Source organism: Oreochromis aureus, linkage group 12 (assembly GCF_013358895.1).
Source record: "Oreochromis aureus strain Israel breed Guangdong linkage group 12, ZZ_aureus, whole genome shotgun sequence".
Lineage (NCBI taxonomy): Eukaryota > Metazoa > Chordata > Actinopteri > Cichliformes > Cichlidae > Oreochromis > Oreochromis aureus.
In genome coordinates, this window is record NC_052953.1 from 1605647 (window position 1) to 1622145 (window position 16499).

The 16499-nt window shown below is 42.2% G+C and overlaps 2 protein-coding genes across 4 annotated transcripts in view; one reads left to right on the plus strand and one right to left on the minus strand.

Annotated features, from left to right (window-relative positions):
* Nucleotides 1-16499, minus strand: part of LOC120443091 — a 56418-nt gene that overhangs the window by 25381 nt on the left and 14538 nt on the right. Inside the window, exons 1-4 of one of the 3 annotated variants that reach the window (XM_039620892.1) lie at nt 12932-13005; nt 12147-12191; nt 8848-8913; nt 2723-2810 (exon numbers count right to left, since the gene is read on the minus strand). Coding sequence is in view for 1 of the 3 variants with exons in the window: in XM_039620890.1 (XP_039476824.1) it covers nt 2723-2810; nt 12147-12191; nt 12932-13046 (248 nt within the window). In the remaining 2 variants the exon portion in view is untranslated. Of the gene's footprint in view, nt 1-2722; nt 2811-8750; nt 8914-12146; nt 12192-12931; nt 13047-16499 lie in introns of those variants that run through there. The other 2 variants (XM_039620891.1, XM_039620890.1) reach the window with 2 other exon arrangements.
* On the plus strand, nt 2792-5455 carry LOC120443092 (translation initiation factor IF-2-like). The gene is made up of 2 exons (XM_039620893.1): nt 2792-3221; nt 3307-5455. The coding sequence occupies exon 2, from the start codon at nt 3534-3536 to the stop codon at nt 4386-4388; it is 855 nt and encodes a 284-aa protein (XP_039476827.1). The 5' UTR covers nt 2792-3221; nt 3307-3533; the 3' UTR covers nt 4389-5455.

Consider the following 16499-nt stretch of genomic DNA (forward strand, 5'->3'; position numbering starts at 1 on the left):
TTATTGTACCCATATAAAACCTTTGTTTAATCATCGTGAGTTCAGTTCGATTGCTGACTTTGCCCAGCTTCGGACTCCACGCGTGTAATCAATAAATCTTTGCTTTGACCACATCTTCCGGACCAGAGTTGTTATTTGCTTGTGAGCCCTCCGTACTCCTTTTCTCCAACTTTTGAACCTTAACACTGGGCAAAGTCAGCAATCGAACTGAACTCACGATGATTAAACAAAGGTTTTATATGGGTACAATAACAAAGCCCCCCTCTTTTGCAAAAATAGACAAAGTACAGCTTACATCACTTAAACCACAAAATGTTCCTGCTAACTTTAACATAGTTTACAGAACATCACGTCTCATCTCCATCCCGTGTGTCGCCAGCGTGACGCTTCCTTATCTTCCTGTAGATCAGGTCTACTTCCTGTAAGCATCTGACAATCTGCCGGCACAATTTGCAATTGCAGCAAAAACACATCTTGACTTCTTACCTACCAAAATAGATCTGTTATGGTGTGTGTGTGTGTATGTGAGAGTGTGTGTATGTGTGGGTGCCTGCCATGTAGACTATGTATGTGTCATGACCCCCGTCTGCACCTTTGCCTCACACTGCTCGTCTTAGCCAGACATCAGGCCTGTGCACCTACACAGCTGAACTCTGTGTAGTTTCTAGGGTAAATGTCACACTCGAACCATGAAGGAAACTTACTCAAACTGAACTGAAACTTAAAACTTACTCAACAGATATAAGGTATAAATGATAAAAACTTAAATCTTAACTTTAAAGAATATAAGTAATAAAAGATAAAAAATCACTCCAGGCATCTGTAAGCAGGTGTGTTGCCATTCCTTTCAGAGCTCCTGTCCTCCTCACCGTGTATTGGCTGATCCTTAACGCCTGCAAAGAGTTTCTGACCTTCACTTGACCAGGAGCCACAGCTCTTTAATAAGCTCAAATGCAATCATGTGTAAAAGATTAAAATCATTTTCATAACAAAAGTTCTCTCTTCTCAGATCTACCCATATGTTTGCTCGTCTCTACTACAGTTCAATCATTGAAAATCACACTGATCAGCATGCTTTGTGGAAATTACAGATTACATCATGGCAAAAGCATTTGTCAGACCCCTCAGTTCACACTGCAGGTCTTAATGCTCAATTCCGATTTTTTGATCAAATCTTATTTTTTTTCGTCTGCTTGTTCACACTACAAATAAAATGTGACAGCAAACGCGCTCTAGTGTGAACCCTCAAAGCGGCCCGCATGTGCAAAAGAAGACGTCACACACAACGCGCTCTGTTTAGACCCAAACCAAACAGTATTGTTTGACTGATGGCCCATAATATAAAGACTTGTTTCGGACTTTATGTTTCCCAATTTGGCGGCAAAAATATACAGCGAGGGTTGTTAGTGTTCCAGTGTGAGGGGAGGAAGCAAGATGCCTTCCCATGAGGCTGGGAATAGGAATGCAGAACACCATCGCCTCCATTTCCTCGCAAGCTTAGGCCTCTTTTTTCCAGACGCTCGTGTCATGTTCATTAACAACATCTCCTTTGAGAATATTCTTCAGGGGAAGCAGAGGGTGCTGCTAGGCCAAACCCCGAGGAAGGCTCTGGTGTTCATGCAAGTTTAGTTTTTCCCTTTTCAGTCTCATTTTTAGTGTGTGTTTTATTGCTGGGTGGAAGCTGATTGATTGATCTCTTCTTGGGACCATGGGCTGCCTAGTCCCCATTTTAAAATGTCTGCTGTGAAATAAAGTTTCTGATCTTACTGTCTGTGACAGTGTTCCCTGACATGTCACAACTTTGATTATTATACTAATAATTAAATAGACTAAAACTAAACATTTTCAAACTGCTTGAAACTAAATTAAATTGTATAAAGAAAAGTGAAATATAAAGAAACATTTATTAGAAATTACAAAACTATAATAACACAAACTCAAACATCCCCTCGTGTGTTTCTATTAGGAGAAGATATTGATTGAGCATTCCAGGGTGGATGTAAAAGGGAATGCTTTCCTGTCATCCGACTGGGATGATGACAAAATGTTTCTCCCACTGAAAACGTGACGTCCACATGAACAGAATCGGCTTTTTGGGGATTTCCTCACCTGGACGTTAAAGACATTTACTGTGATACATTTGCTCAGGTTAGGAGATAAACGTGCAGCAGCGACACGCACACTAACATCTGTGCTCTTTGTGTGTGAGGAGTGAGGTGGGACATTTTAATGCAAAACTATTCATTCTGTCTTATCCCAAATTCTCAGACAGCTGAAGGATGTGACTGAACATGAAGTGCAAACAGGAAGAAGTACAACACTCTGCTTCAATGAAGACCGGGTTAAAATCCTGGCCTGACTGAGCTGTGTGCGTGTTGTAATAACTAAGTTAATACTGCTGTGATATGTTGATCTGTGCCAAATGCAAACCCCACCAGGTATGAAGCACAAGTCCTCGAGCTGACCCAGCTACCACTATGAGCTGTTTTAATGCTGTTAGTAAGTCTTTTTCTTTGTTGTGTGATGTTCATGTTGAATTCACATTTTGTCCCATTTTAGAAGAAAAAAAAGATGCAGATACTCAGTGGAAGGAAATGCTGATCTTTATCAGCCTAGTTTAGATCAAATGGATTTCATCATTAGAAACAACCTCTGTGTTTTCAGCACTGTTTAATGTCTTAAATCTAAATGTGTGTTCACTTTCTGTCTCATGTTTACTGACCTTCTCCTTCGTAATGACATAAGCTGTGACGTTTTCACAGTCCTGAAATCCATCCAGCAAAGTTAGTGGGTTTTCTTCAGTGTCCAGCCTGATGGAAAATTAACATATTAGTATAACTGAAGTGATCTCATAACCCTGTGAAATAAAAGAAATGACAAAATATATTTAAAAACATGGTTCTTGGATCTTATACAAGAGTCAGTGTCAGTCCAACCCAGGACCCTGAGCAGTTATGAATTATCTTGTTATATGTATAGGTGATACTGTGCTGCTGTTCTGTGTCCACATTTCTATATAGGCAGATGGTGTGTGTGTATATGTGTTTGGCTGTAGGATGAATGTCAAGGACCTGCAGGCCTGATGGGTGTGGTCCTGCTGGAGGACTGGCCACACCCGAAGCTCCTGCCACACACCTGTTGCTGATCGGGGCTTGTCGGGGGAGCTATTTAGGAGAGTGCTGGAGCTCCCACCGACGTGGGATCATTGCATGAGACTCCACGTTAGTCTTCAGCTAGTGTGTTAGTTAGTGTGTGTTTGCCCGCAGTTGTAAAGTGTCCTGACGGCTGCTTCTGTTGTTTCCCCAGGAGAAGTGTGGAGCGCCAGACAGCAGCCAGCACGAGGAGTGCTGAGACACGAGAGCGGACAGCTCAAAGACACGGACTTTTCAGGGAAAGACACGACACGGGAGTCAGGGGAGAGCACGGGGATTTATTGTTGTTTGTTTCCATACACTGTAAATAAACGCACTGTTTACACACAGAGCTCCGCGCCTGGGTCCTCCTTCCCTACATCCCTGGCAAACCGTGACGGAATGATCCCGCCAGACATGGACCCAGCAGTCTCTGAGGAAAGGCTCAGGAGGGAGGTTATGGACAGGGTTTACAGACTTTGTGATTTATGGTGGGAAAAGCCCGGAGAAGGGTTGCGTCGCGCCGTGGAGAGGCGGCTGCAGGAAACGCTTTTTAAATTCCCCTGGCTGGTGGACTCCCTCAATTCAGTCGTCCTGGACTTCCTACTCTCAACTCTCCACCTCCACTCTCCTACTCAGGCTGCTCACCGGCCCGGACAGCTGGTGGATTCACAGCCTGACACGCCGGCCCCGACGTCTACACGGAAACGACGTTCACGCCGCCGGCGTTCCTCACCGCAGCCGAATTCCCGGACGTCTCAAGAGCCGGCTGTCGTGAATAATACGGACAATTTTTCATTTCCCTCACCATCTGTTTTTGTGTCTGCAGTGGATGATGACGCCGCTGACGCTGCTATAAGACAGCCGTCAGCGCAGGCAGCATCACCTCGGTCAGAGGTCTCCACACCACTCGCTGCTTCATCATCTCCAGCTGTAGCACTGTCGTCTCATCCGCCTGCAGCCACCATTCTGCCATCTTCTTCACCACCTGCTACGTCGCCACCCGGACCTGCTCAGCCCGAACCGGAGGAGCTCGCGCTGCCTGAGCAGGAGTTCGGCGAGCCGGAGCAGAGCCAGTGCTGCCGCCGGAGCCAGCGCTGGAGCTCAGCGAGCCAGAGCAGGAGCTCGGCGAGCGGGAGGAGCCCGCGCCGCCAGCTGGGGCGGAGGTCATCTCACATATCAAAGCAGTATATTAGTGAGTGTGTGAATGGGTGGATGACTGAGTGTGTAAAGCGCTTTGGGGTCCTTAGGGACTAGTAAAGCGCTATACAAATACAGACCATTTACCATATCAAACCAGCATATTAAGCTTACAGCTCTTTTGTACATAAATCTATTTAATACTTCAATTTTTTGTCTCCATTTATTTATTCATGCTATTTGTATTTTATCTATTTGTACATATTAACCAGCATCTGTCTGTGGACAGCAGAGAAAGAATTTCATTGAATAGAAAAATGCTTTTCTTTGTACACATGACAATAAACGCTTTGAACTTGAACATAAATCCAAATTCAAAATCAAAGCAATGATGAGTGACAAGATTCAAAATTCAGTCAGCACAAAACACCAGGTCATAGCCCAGAACAAAAACCTCAGCAGCAAAAAAAGAACCAGGATGTGACAGCGGCGATGTGTTGTTTATTCACTTCTTTAAAATACTCCAAAGTAACATAAACAAGCTCAGTGCTGTTTGTGTTCCCTATCTTTAAAATGAATAAATAAAACTAAATCCACATTGCACAGAGTTGATTGTACATCAGAGGGACAGCTGCTGCTGAGCAGTCTGGAGACAAAGTTAGAGACGTGCAGAGGAGGGAGGGTGGATATACTGGACTAAGGGTGTGAAGATGGAGCTGCCAGGCAGCAGGAAAACAGGAAATCCTCAGAGAAGATCCATGGATGTACGTGCAGAGGAGGCAGATGATCTGCTGTGATAAATCCTAACGGGCTTTTTGTCTCATTAATAACTGTCAGGAGGAGTAAGATATTTTTGCTGCTATTTTTATGATCATTATTACTATTCCATTAATTATTAATATTGATATTGCATTTAGATGTTTGAACATATTGGCACCCAATTAAGCTTTTATTACAGGTCCAGTAAGAACCACTTTAAACTGTTGAGTCGAATCTATAATTCCAAATGCTTTTCAATGCTCCTATAATCTTAAATGTTTCTGTGCAAAAGGAGACAGGAAACGGCATGCTTTGCAGAAGAGAAACCGAAAGCAGAGTCTGAGTGCAAGTATTTTGAGTAGGTTATGAATCTGTAGTATCTTTTATGTATCTATATCTTTGGATTAAGCTTTTAGTAGAGGTTAAAACATTTACTCAACATATTACATATATAGTTCCAGTTAGGTTATTACATCTAAGGATGAGCCTCTGTTCTGGTGAAAGGTCAGAAGTGCAACGGGTGAGATGAGAGAGCATTTAAGGACGAGACACACATACACACACATAGTTTCAGTTGTGTACGTGCTGGCCTTCTGTCTGGTGGAAAGGTTACAAGGTTTAGCTGATGAAGTGAAGGGTGAAATAAAGGACAGCAGAAGCTGACACATACATACACACACATCGTAGATAGACTCAGTGATATAGGTAACAGTTAATCATGTTTTGCTTGCAACTGCAAAATTGTGCCTGCATGAGTGACAGTTTGTGCAGAACGTGTGCCTGATGTTCCAGACAGATAAGCGAGCGTCCAGGGACAACAGGAAGACACCTGGCTTCGACGCGAAGACAATGTTCTTTTTAAACTATGTTAAAAGTTGTCAACAGAACATTTGTGGTTTTGGATTGACGTATGCTGTATTGTGTCTGCTTTGCAAAAGAGGGGGCTGTACTATCTTACCCCTATAAAACCTTTGTTCTGACTATTGTAAGACAGTTCAACACTGAATCTGCACAGTGTTGGACTCCACATGTGTATTCATTAAAATGTCGTCTAATTGCACCCGGCAGGATCAGTGGTCATTATTTTTGGTCTTCCTCCTCAATTTCTGAACTCTTAACATAACCAACTATTATTAAAAATTCCAGTGTATTGTGAAGCACTGTTAAGGGATTTCTTAGGATTTTAGGATTTTTATTATGTTATGCTTAAGAGTACATTTCATTATCTAAATGTGTTTGCTCTTTCAGTATTCAGCTTAAATGGGGAAGTTACACTCTGTGCAGACTCAACAGGAAGCCTGCAGCACAGTTCTATTTTATCTCTTCCTGTACGTCTCTGAGAATGCTATGAATAAAAGGCTGACAACTATTGCAGGGCGCGAGTCTCCCTGAGTCTCGACCGTGTACACGTAAACCTGTCTGAGCCTTTTTATTCCGACCTGGGTTGCAATACAGGAAAACTCCTGACATTTCTTGGTCCTTCGAGCCGGATGGGACACAGCACTTTTGTGTGACCCCACAGGAAAACCTCACCGAGTCCTGACGCCGTGAGAAGCCCGCGCTGAAGTCTGTCGACAGCTCCTCTCTAGGTAGAGGATATAAAGTCCAGAGACGTGACATTCGGGTTCTGGCCAGCGTTCTTATAAGTGGTCCACGGCGGTGGGGGTCGATGAGGTAGACCTGAGAGACCGGCAGCAACCAGGTGAATATTAACACTCAGACACCTCGCGTAAAACGTCTAGGCTCGCCCAGAGGGGTTGGTAGCATTCCTAAAAGTAAACGCTCGCCTGAAAAAGGGGCTGGAAGCTATTTTATATAAACCTCGTCCGTAAGACGTAGTACGCGTTGAAAAGGTATTGTTGTTGTTTTATTTTTGTTGGTGGAATAAGTTGATTTTACAGCACAATAAGGAGGCTGAACTATTCCACTATTTTGTTTGCTGTTGGCCACCCAAGTACTGGTGAAAAGAGAGAAACAGGTCGTGTTTCATCACGTAAAGGTGACACCGCTTTGAAGAATAGCTTGAAAGTAGAAGGCCGTGTCAACTACCTCCCTCTCTCGATTCTCGTGCCAGAGAAGGTGCCGCAGTTGTGTAGTTGTAAAGTATTAAAATTAAAAGGATTAAAATGGGTAATGAAGCTTCAAAACTCACTGCTGACGAGCAGTGGTTAGAAAAGAAATGTCCAGGAGCTGGACAAATTAGTGCATATAGATGGAGAAATCCAAAGAACACCTAAATGTCCCACGTGGGAGGGAAAATGCATTGACTAAACTATAAGAAACCCTCCAAGCAGAAATAAATACTGAAAAGGAAGCTAAAAAGAAAACAAAGAGTACACAAGAGTTGTATTTTAAAGCATAGAAAGTGGAATGAAGTGGAATAAACAAAAGGTTAAATTAAGGTTAACTTAAAGTAGAGCTTATCTGCGATAAGCATGATAATAGGAGATAATAGGAAGGTTAACAACCTGTAAACTGGTATTAACAATGAAACATAGTTGGCATGACGACCGTGCCTAGAATGAATAGAATGCATGAAACCAGATAATTCACACGAAAATATATCAAATAAAAAGAGAGATGCATAAGGTATATTAAGGCTGTGTCATTGTTCAGCCAAGGAAAATGTCTCCAGCTTGGGAAGGTGTGAAACTGCAGGTCACATCGGCCTTTGATGGATACATAATAAAATATAAACTAATATACTATTGTATATTAGTAGTGAAGTAGTGTATTGTAATATACTATTGCTGTTATAAAAAAGGAAAAACAATACAATGATAACATTAATAATGACATACTATTAATTAGAAGAGGCACCTCAGTCAGTTATGATGTGAGGTGGAAGATTGTTAAAAGTAGTCTGATTCAAGCTTAAGGTTTGCTCGAACTCAGTACAATGATATATGAGATGAAGAAAATAAGGAAATAACTACACTAATCAGGTGCATAGAGACACTTGACCTGCTTGTAAACCTGTCATCTTAGATGAGACTTCGTTAAGATGAAGAGCAAACCTATACTAACAACTAATGAGCCAAACCCTGTATACAACAGCTAAAGCTACAAGATTGAGAAGCTGAATTAAATGAATATGTGGACACTACCAAGCTAATGAGTGTGTGTGATGATACCTGATGTCTGAAAGGGCTCTATTCAGGAGTGTGAGCGTGACATAAAGGTGTTGGTTTTAGATCAAGATTTAGCAGAATTAAAGAGGGTTTATAGACTATGAATACAAAGAGAAACAAAAGAGTTCGATTAGTCTGCAGAAACAGGAAATATGTATATAAATATATATGTGTGCCTGTGGTGTGTCAAGACAGCTCACAGAGAGAAACAGAACTCTATGAATAGACTCTATGAATAGAATGAACAGACAACACATACTCAAATTGTTATATGTGAAATTATTTTTGGAAAGGGTCAGAAGAGATAATTTGAACTTAGAACTCAGTGATATGACGCATGAATTAAACCTTATGGCAATAAACACTTGCAATGAAGAAAGCAGCTTACACTCAATTAATATGAACGCAAAGCCTTAGGCCATAGGCAATTTGTTTTATTTTTGTTTGTTTGCTTAGTGAGTCTGGAAAACAAATTTGTGATCATATTTGTGGATCACAGTGACACATAATGATTTGGGCATATGATTTGCTGATGCCTAGTTTTAGAGCTGTGAGCTATGAACTGTAAGCAATGCAAGGGTTTTCCTACCTCAGCAGTTCGACACATGCCAGACAACTTTCCTATGTAGGCATTTTGCTCACACTGTCACACATCAGAATTGCTGTATGCTGTATCACGCGCTGACCTTCACAGCACCCCACAGGCTGGTGTCGTTGATATCTTTGTAGACGGTTCAGCGTCCGAGAATAGCCTAGGACGAAACTGTGTAGGTTATGCAGTAACCACAGCAGATAGAGTTGTAGAAGCGAAACCGTTGACATCCTCACACACGCAGGCCAAGATATAAATATATACACTGACAGACAGTATGTTTTTTCAACACTTTGAGATCTTCTAAAGACACTGTTGGAAGTGTTTATATTGCCAAAACAGTTCAGAGGTCACTGAAGGCAATAACTTGCAGATCAAAGCCAAACTATAGACACATTAATGTCTGACTCCTCAATGCAAATACCACTTGATGTGCTTATAAACGAACAGAAAGCTGCACCAACTACAGAACAAAGGAAATGGTTAAAAGGTGGAGCACAGCCAGAAAGTGGTTTGATGACTTGTAATAGCAAACCAATACTACCAAAGTCCCTACACGTATCAGCAGCATTATTGTCAACAGGAGGGGGGGGTAGGAGTGGTAGATAAAATTTCGGAAATTTGTCGGAACATGCATGATTTGCCAAAAACATAATGCACATAATGCGCATAATGCACACCACCTCATCCTTTTCATACAATCCACATGAGTTTTATTGAGCTAAATGAATGCCAAGGCTCAGAATACGCTCTAGTGATCATAGACGTGATCTCAAAATGGCCAGAAATCTATCCAGTAAAAAAGCAGACGCCATCTCAGTAGCAAAATGTTTGTGCAACCATTTTATTTCAGTATATGGCATCCCCACTCTGATAAGATCAGACAATGGGACACATATTGTTAATGAAGTAATCAGTAAGGTCTCTGAAGCACTAGGAAATAAAACAGAGACTGAGTAAATGCCTGGAAGAAACAGGGAGACCATGGCCTGAGTGTATAGGCCTGGTAAAAATGTGGATGAGACTGACACAAAGTTCTCAGAAACTCACACCTTTTGAAATCATTCACGGCAGACCATTTCCACTACCAATCACAAGTGAGCCTATAGATAAGTCAATAAGAAAAACTACACTAGCCGAATGGATGACTAAATTACTTGAAAATAAAGAGATTGTTCTAAACAACCAATTGCCAAGTGACATCTCTCCAGTGTCTTGCAGGTTGAAACCAGGTGATTGGATCCTGATCAAAGTACTCCAAAGGAAAAACTGGAGTTCACCAAGGTGGGAAGGTCCTTATCAAGGGGATACTCACCACACCTACTGCCTGCAAAATAGCAGAAAGACCGTCCTGGATTCATCAAAGCCACTGCAAAAAAGTGAGTGACAACATAGACTAAGAGACGCTGACGCCCCTGCCTGTAGGTGATCTAGGAAGGTGGAGAGAGGGCTGTTTGGGTAGAATCCCACCCTGTTCTTCTCGCCCCTAGTCTACTCACCTATAGGACTTGGTGCGTCTGGTCATCATGAAGACGCTCGTCCTCCTAGTGGCTAGTATTGCACTCCTGGTGAGTTTATTAACACTCACCCGAAGGAAAGAAGATGGAAACATGACAACTCACATCTTCGTGACATGACACATGACCACATTCACCCATGGATGAACAATGCATGGTATCGATATATACATGACAGCACACCCAGAAAAGACTGCTATATTTGCTCCTACATGCCCCCAACGACACGGTACGCCACCTTGTATGCGAAAGGAATGGACATAATTCAGGCAAAGTGTCCCGCAAGCTACGCCAGCCGTGGGCATCAATTCCATGAGGAACCTCTCCAGATAGGATGAAACGGCACATGTGACGAATGGTTCTGGGTTGACCTGAAAGTGAAGCACAGAAGTAAGGCTAAATCATTCCCAGTCTTTCTTGAAAACAATGGGAATTAGAGCCACAGCCTATGCTACCGCCAAGAGAACGGATCCACGCCAATGGGCAACACCACCACCAACTGCAAAGCAGTACAGACACATGCTCCTGGAGGGCCCGTGAGGAGCAGCAACATCTCAAATGGCACCTTCTGGGTGCAAGGGATGGCCTGGGATATCCTTCCTGGGAATTGGACAGGTCAGTGCGCTCCCGTTTTCATATCTGACCACACTTTCAAGATAACCATGGACGCCACGTCAACTTCAACATCAACAACAAGGAAAAGACGAAGCACCCCGAACCTCAGGCAGCATGATTCTGTGTGGGGTTCCGATGTCCCAGAGGAATTCAAACTATGGACTAACAGACAGAAAGTTACTCACGCACTCTTCCCATGGGTGGGGGTAGGAAAACACGCTTTAAGGATAGAGACTCTGAACTACCGCTTTGGCCTTTTCTGAATGCTTCATGTAAAATCGACGACGAACAGGATCAGGAAATTGACGCCCTGCGCATTGCAGTAATGCAACACAGGGTAGCATTGGACATGATTCTCGCCGAGAAAGGCGGACTATGTGTCCTTTTTAACAACACATGTTGCACATACATTCCAGATAATGTGCACTCACCGAACATGACTGATGCTCTGAAAACACTGAGACCACTTCGGGACACACAACAACGAGACTATGCCACAAACACAGAAGACTGGCTTACGTGGCTCTTGGGAGTCCCTGCTGATTAAAGGACATGTTTTGTTGGTGTTATAATACTGTTATTGTGTCTTTTCACTTCATGTGTCATACCTTGTTTGAAGAACATGGTATCAAGAATGGTAACTGCTTCAATTCATGCTTACATCACCCTATCACAGAATGATGAAGATGATAATGAGACAGACACTTGGATATAACATACTCACAGAACCCACTATTTTATGATGTCTTGGCTAAAGATGTCTACAAGTGGCCATAGACTGATGCACTGTTAGTGGTTGCTATGTACATATATAGAAGGAAAGATCAAACAACAGGAGGGAATGTTAAGGGATTTCTTAGGATTTTAGGATTTTTATTATGTTATGCTTAAGAGTACATTTCATTATCTAAATGTGTTTGCTCTTTCAGTATTCAGCTTAAATGGGGAAGTTACACTCTGTGCAGACTCAACAGGAAGCCTGCAGCACAGTTCTATTTTATCTCTTCCTGTACGTCTCTGAGAATGCTATGAATAAAAGGCTGACAACTATTGCACTGGGTGCGAGTCTCCCTGAGTCTCGACCGTGTACACGTAAACCTGTCTGAGCCTTTTTATTCCGACCTGGGTTGCAATACAGGAAAACTCCTGACAAGCACTGTCCAAATTATTTTACGAATACTTGCAAAGGACATGAAATATCCAGATGTTAAACCTGCTAAACACCATTTAAAAAAATATAAATGACTGAAAGCTTCTTTACCTTTTCACAGATCTTCCAAATCTTGATTGGTGGTAGTCGTTTCCCCTAAACGAAACACATTCTGCATTATTTGTTATAGTTACTTTTTATTTAATTTTATTTTGTACAAGTGGTAAAATCTCAAAGTGAAGTCTGAAATCTTTAGGTGCATTCTTCTCTCATGGTCACTGGGTCTGTATCTGGTTCTGCTTCCTCGTCTCATCTTCTGATTAGCTCCCACCTGTTTCCTCTGCCCTCCTTACCTGCTGTGTGTTTATTGTCTGAGTCTAACTCCTGTCCTTTGGCTTGTCCTCCCTCATTCTGTGGTTTCACTCGAGTTCTGCTTGTTATCATTTACTCCTGGGTCCACCTCTGTGTTTTTGAAAAGACTTTGGCATTAAAGCTGAAGTGCTGCCTGCGGCACGCTGGGTCAGTATCTGCCTGCTGCACAGGATTACATTACATCTGTCCCCTAAAAACATTTCCTCCGTTAGTTTCCTACTGAGTGAAGAGGCCTACATGAACACACTGGACTGTGGTTATTTTATATAACACATACCAGTCAGTGCATGCTGCTTTGTCTGTGTTGGAGCAGAAAAACATCTCCACTCAGAGACTGCCAACATAGCTCATGTCTTCAGTAACCTTTGACCCCTGATATTAAATAATGTTTTTTCCACATGTGAGAAGGTTTATTCAAATTCTTCTATGACAGTCACAGTGGAAGAATCCACAGTGCTTCTAATAACCAATGTCTATGATACCCACAGGAGCTGTAATGTAGTAATAGCTGTTCACAGTCATACCTGGTTGTTGAGGTGTTCATAAGCCTTTCATCAAACATGTGTTCAGACAGTCCTTGGAGTCGATGCAGTGCAGCGATGTCAGAGCCGAGCTCCTCCCACTCATCTTCTTTCACCTCTGAAAACATTGAAACACAGTTTAAATTAGTTAAGGGGAACTAAGTCCTGGTTCCAGTTGAGAACCACTCCTACACTGGATTTGTATGCCCCTAATCAACTATAACAGACATTTTGTAGGTGATTGTGGCGCGGGCGTGGTCGGTGGCGCGGCTGCAGCGAGGTGCACGCACCTGAGTGGCATCAATGATCACACTGCACCTGAATTAAAAGGGTGGACGACATCCTGTCTTCGTCGCTGTTGTTGGGGAAGTGTTCAGGTGTGTGCGTGTAAAGTGACGGCAACTGAGAGTAATAACAGAACGCTGAAAAGCCTACGAATGTGTTTGTCTCCACTTTGTGCCTTTAAAGTGATCCTTGCTCAATCATCCAGGTAACTCACTCTCCACAGTTTGATCCTGTTCATTTGGACGTTTTCAGTGGGAGAAACGTTTCATCATCATCATCAGGTGACTTCTTCAGTCTCAGCTGAAAACAGGTTTCAACCTTATAAACAGCACATTTGCATAATGACAGAAACAATGACTGTTGGGGAATGGCTGCAATCACAGCATTGTAAGATGGTGACAGATGTACCCTTAGGCCCCCTCCTCGATTCAGAGATGGGCTTTCCCTTTTCACGTAAATGGCCTCCTTGACTCCGCCCTCAAACCATCCTCCCTGTCCAGGATGTGTACATCCTCATCCTTGAAAGAGGGTCCACTGGCCTGTAGGTGTAAATAGACACCACTCACTTGATCGTTGTATGCGTCAGTGTACACCTGGCTCTAAAATACTCTACGTTCTTGTTTGTACCTTGCCTATGGGCTAACCTGTGACCTGTGACATCAGGTCAGGTGGGTGATAATATCAGTGAGATTGGGTACCAAGCTCCAAGTACAAAGAAAGGAGCGCAGAGTGCGACAGAAGCTGACCAGAGAGACAGGATGATGGCGAAGCTGGAAACCTGGAGCCTTCAGTTACCAAGACTACGTGAAGTATCCTCTGAAGGTCAACTAGAAGATGTGAAAGCAGCATTATTGGCAGTCCTCACTGCGACCATCACTGAAACCAACCAGGTGATCAACACTACAGCCGTGTGTATGCAAGCAGGCGGCTTGGTGCTATAGCTACAGGAGAGGCTGGATCATTGGATGGTTAGGGGTCAATCTATGATGAAGGTGGTGCAGGACAGTGGAGTTGTGGCCCCATAACACTGAAGTGGACAAGTTGGAGGGCATCTTGGTATCTTATTTTTATGTACTGCACATTTCCATTGTTCTATTACTACTCCTACTTTCTTTCCTACATAAAATATATTTTAACATTTTATATTTTGTAATCCAAATATAAAATACTCTGTGAAAGAGGGTCTTCTACACTCTCATGCAACTCTAATGCATTCATGTAGCATTCTTTTAAACTTAATTCTCAGCATTTTGCATTAGTGAGAAACACTGATGTTGTTTCAATCAGTTATAATTACCATTTTATTAAGGTTCAGGTTATTACACAGAAACGGCCATATGAATTTCCTTGTAGTCATCAATATTCTTTATTTACTATCTTTATTATTCTTTGCTTTAAAATGTTGTTACCATGGTTATCAATGTGTTATTAATTAGAAACAGGCAGTTTTGCATTTTGCAGCCTTGTTTCCTGCTTATTGAACAGAAACTACCACAGATATTCCCATTTAATAATCCAGAGCAATAAACATAATATTTACATTATTGATTTTAAGCAAAGCAGAATGTTGGAAACTTAAGGTAGGATTAATTCAAGCATTATAATATAGTAATACTATCAAAATAGGCTAAAACATCAGTCACTATTACCTTATTATTATTAGGTTATTCCAATTGAAACTGTATAAAAATGTGAAAATTCAAACTCACCTTTGTATTGTTACAAAGGTATTACACTATTATTACTGACGGCCACCATGCGTTTACTTGAATATTAACTGGTTATTATGTTATAATTGAGTGGTAATAACTTTGAAATGACAACAGCTGGATTTCCTGGAGGAACCCACCCGAGCGATTAATACAGTTTTATCCAATCTCTAATCATTATTACGGGATTGTTTCTGTCTTGTTATCCTACCTCTGACACTTTATTGCAGAATGTAAAACTCGAAGTCAGAACTTCATTGCGGATAACAAAGTGACCAAGAAACCCCAAAAGGCAAAATACACTATCTACGCCGGGCAAGAACAGAACAAGAGACAGAGACAAGAGGTGATGTTCATGGAGAGAGCAAAGAGAACATGACCGGAGAGATCGGAGGTAAATTAAAACAGGGACACTGAAGACAGAACATGGAGCAGAGACAGACTGTCAGGGTTCCTGGGTCGTTAACCCAGTGTTTTCAGTTTTGTCATTTTAGTTTATTTTGCCACATCAATGTTGTTCTCACTTCCTGTTTTTCCTGTCAGCTCGTCTCATGTGTCGTTAGCCAGGTTATGTTCAGCTGTGTACTCACCGGTCTCTCATTATCATCCTCATCAGTCTGTGTGTCTAAGTCTTCTGTTTCCACTCGTTCACCATCATGTCTTTGAATGTGTCTACGCCATACGTGTTTTCACTCCAGCCAGTTCAGTCATTTCAGTTCAGTCGGTCCTCCGTTTCATGTCCTGTTCATCCGCTCATCATAATAAACACTAGCCTTCAGCTATCTGTGAGTCCAGCGTTTGGGTCCTCCTTTCCTTGCATCCACACACAACACAAGCCCTGACACAGACTGGCCAAGAAGAACGAACATAACCAGAAACAACACAGAGCTCGTAAAGACTGCTCACATTATGTTTTTAATTTATGTTTAAAGTGAAGTTTAATTTTATATTTTTGCTTTTGGTGCCTAACTGCATAAAGCTTGTTAGATATTATAAAATTCAATTCAATTTTATTTATATAGCGCCAAATCACAACAACAGTCGCCTCAAGGCGCTTTATATTGTAAGGTAAAACAGATCAGATTGATTGATGGCTGTTAGAAGACGACTTATAAAGGCCACAAAAACTAAAGACCTGTTGGTATTCTTTAGATTTAAAATTAAGATTAATAGTCAGCACCTCTAAATTCATAATGTAATTTATAGAGCACATGTATGCAGGGACGATGAGCTCCTCAGTTGAGTCTTTAGTCTTGGTCCTTTTACAGCCAACTCTTTTGCAAACACTTTCATAAATAATAATAATCATTATTATTATTAGAAATCTTGTTTGGCAATTTCCATTGTAAATATTAATCTAGAGGCGACCGTGGCTCAGGGGAAGCGCATCTGTAACCGGAAGGTCGCCGGTTCGATCCCCGGGCTCTCTGTCCTGGTCGTTGTGTCCTTGGGCAAGACACTTTACCCTACCGCCTACTGGTGATGGCCAGAGGGGCCGATGGCGCGATATGGCAGCCTCGCTTCTGTCAGTCTGCCCCAGGACAGCTGTGGCTACAACTGTAGCTGCCTCCACCAGT

Excerpts from the sequence above, each read along its gene's own strand:
- LOC120443092 (XM_039620893.1), top strand. The coding sequence starts at position 3,534 with ATGATCCCGCCAGACATGGACCCAGCAGTCTCTGAGGAAAGGCTCAGG.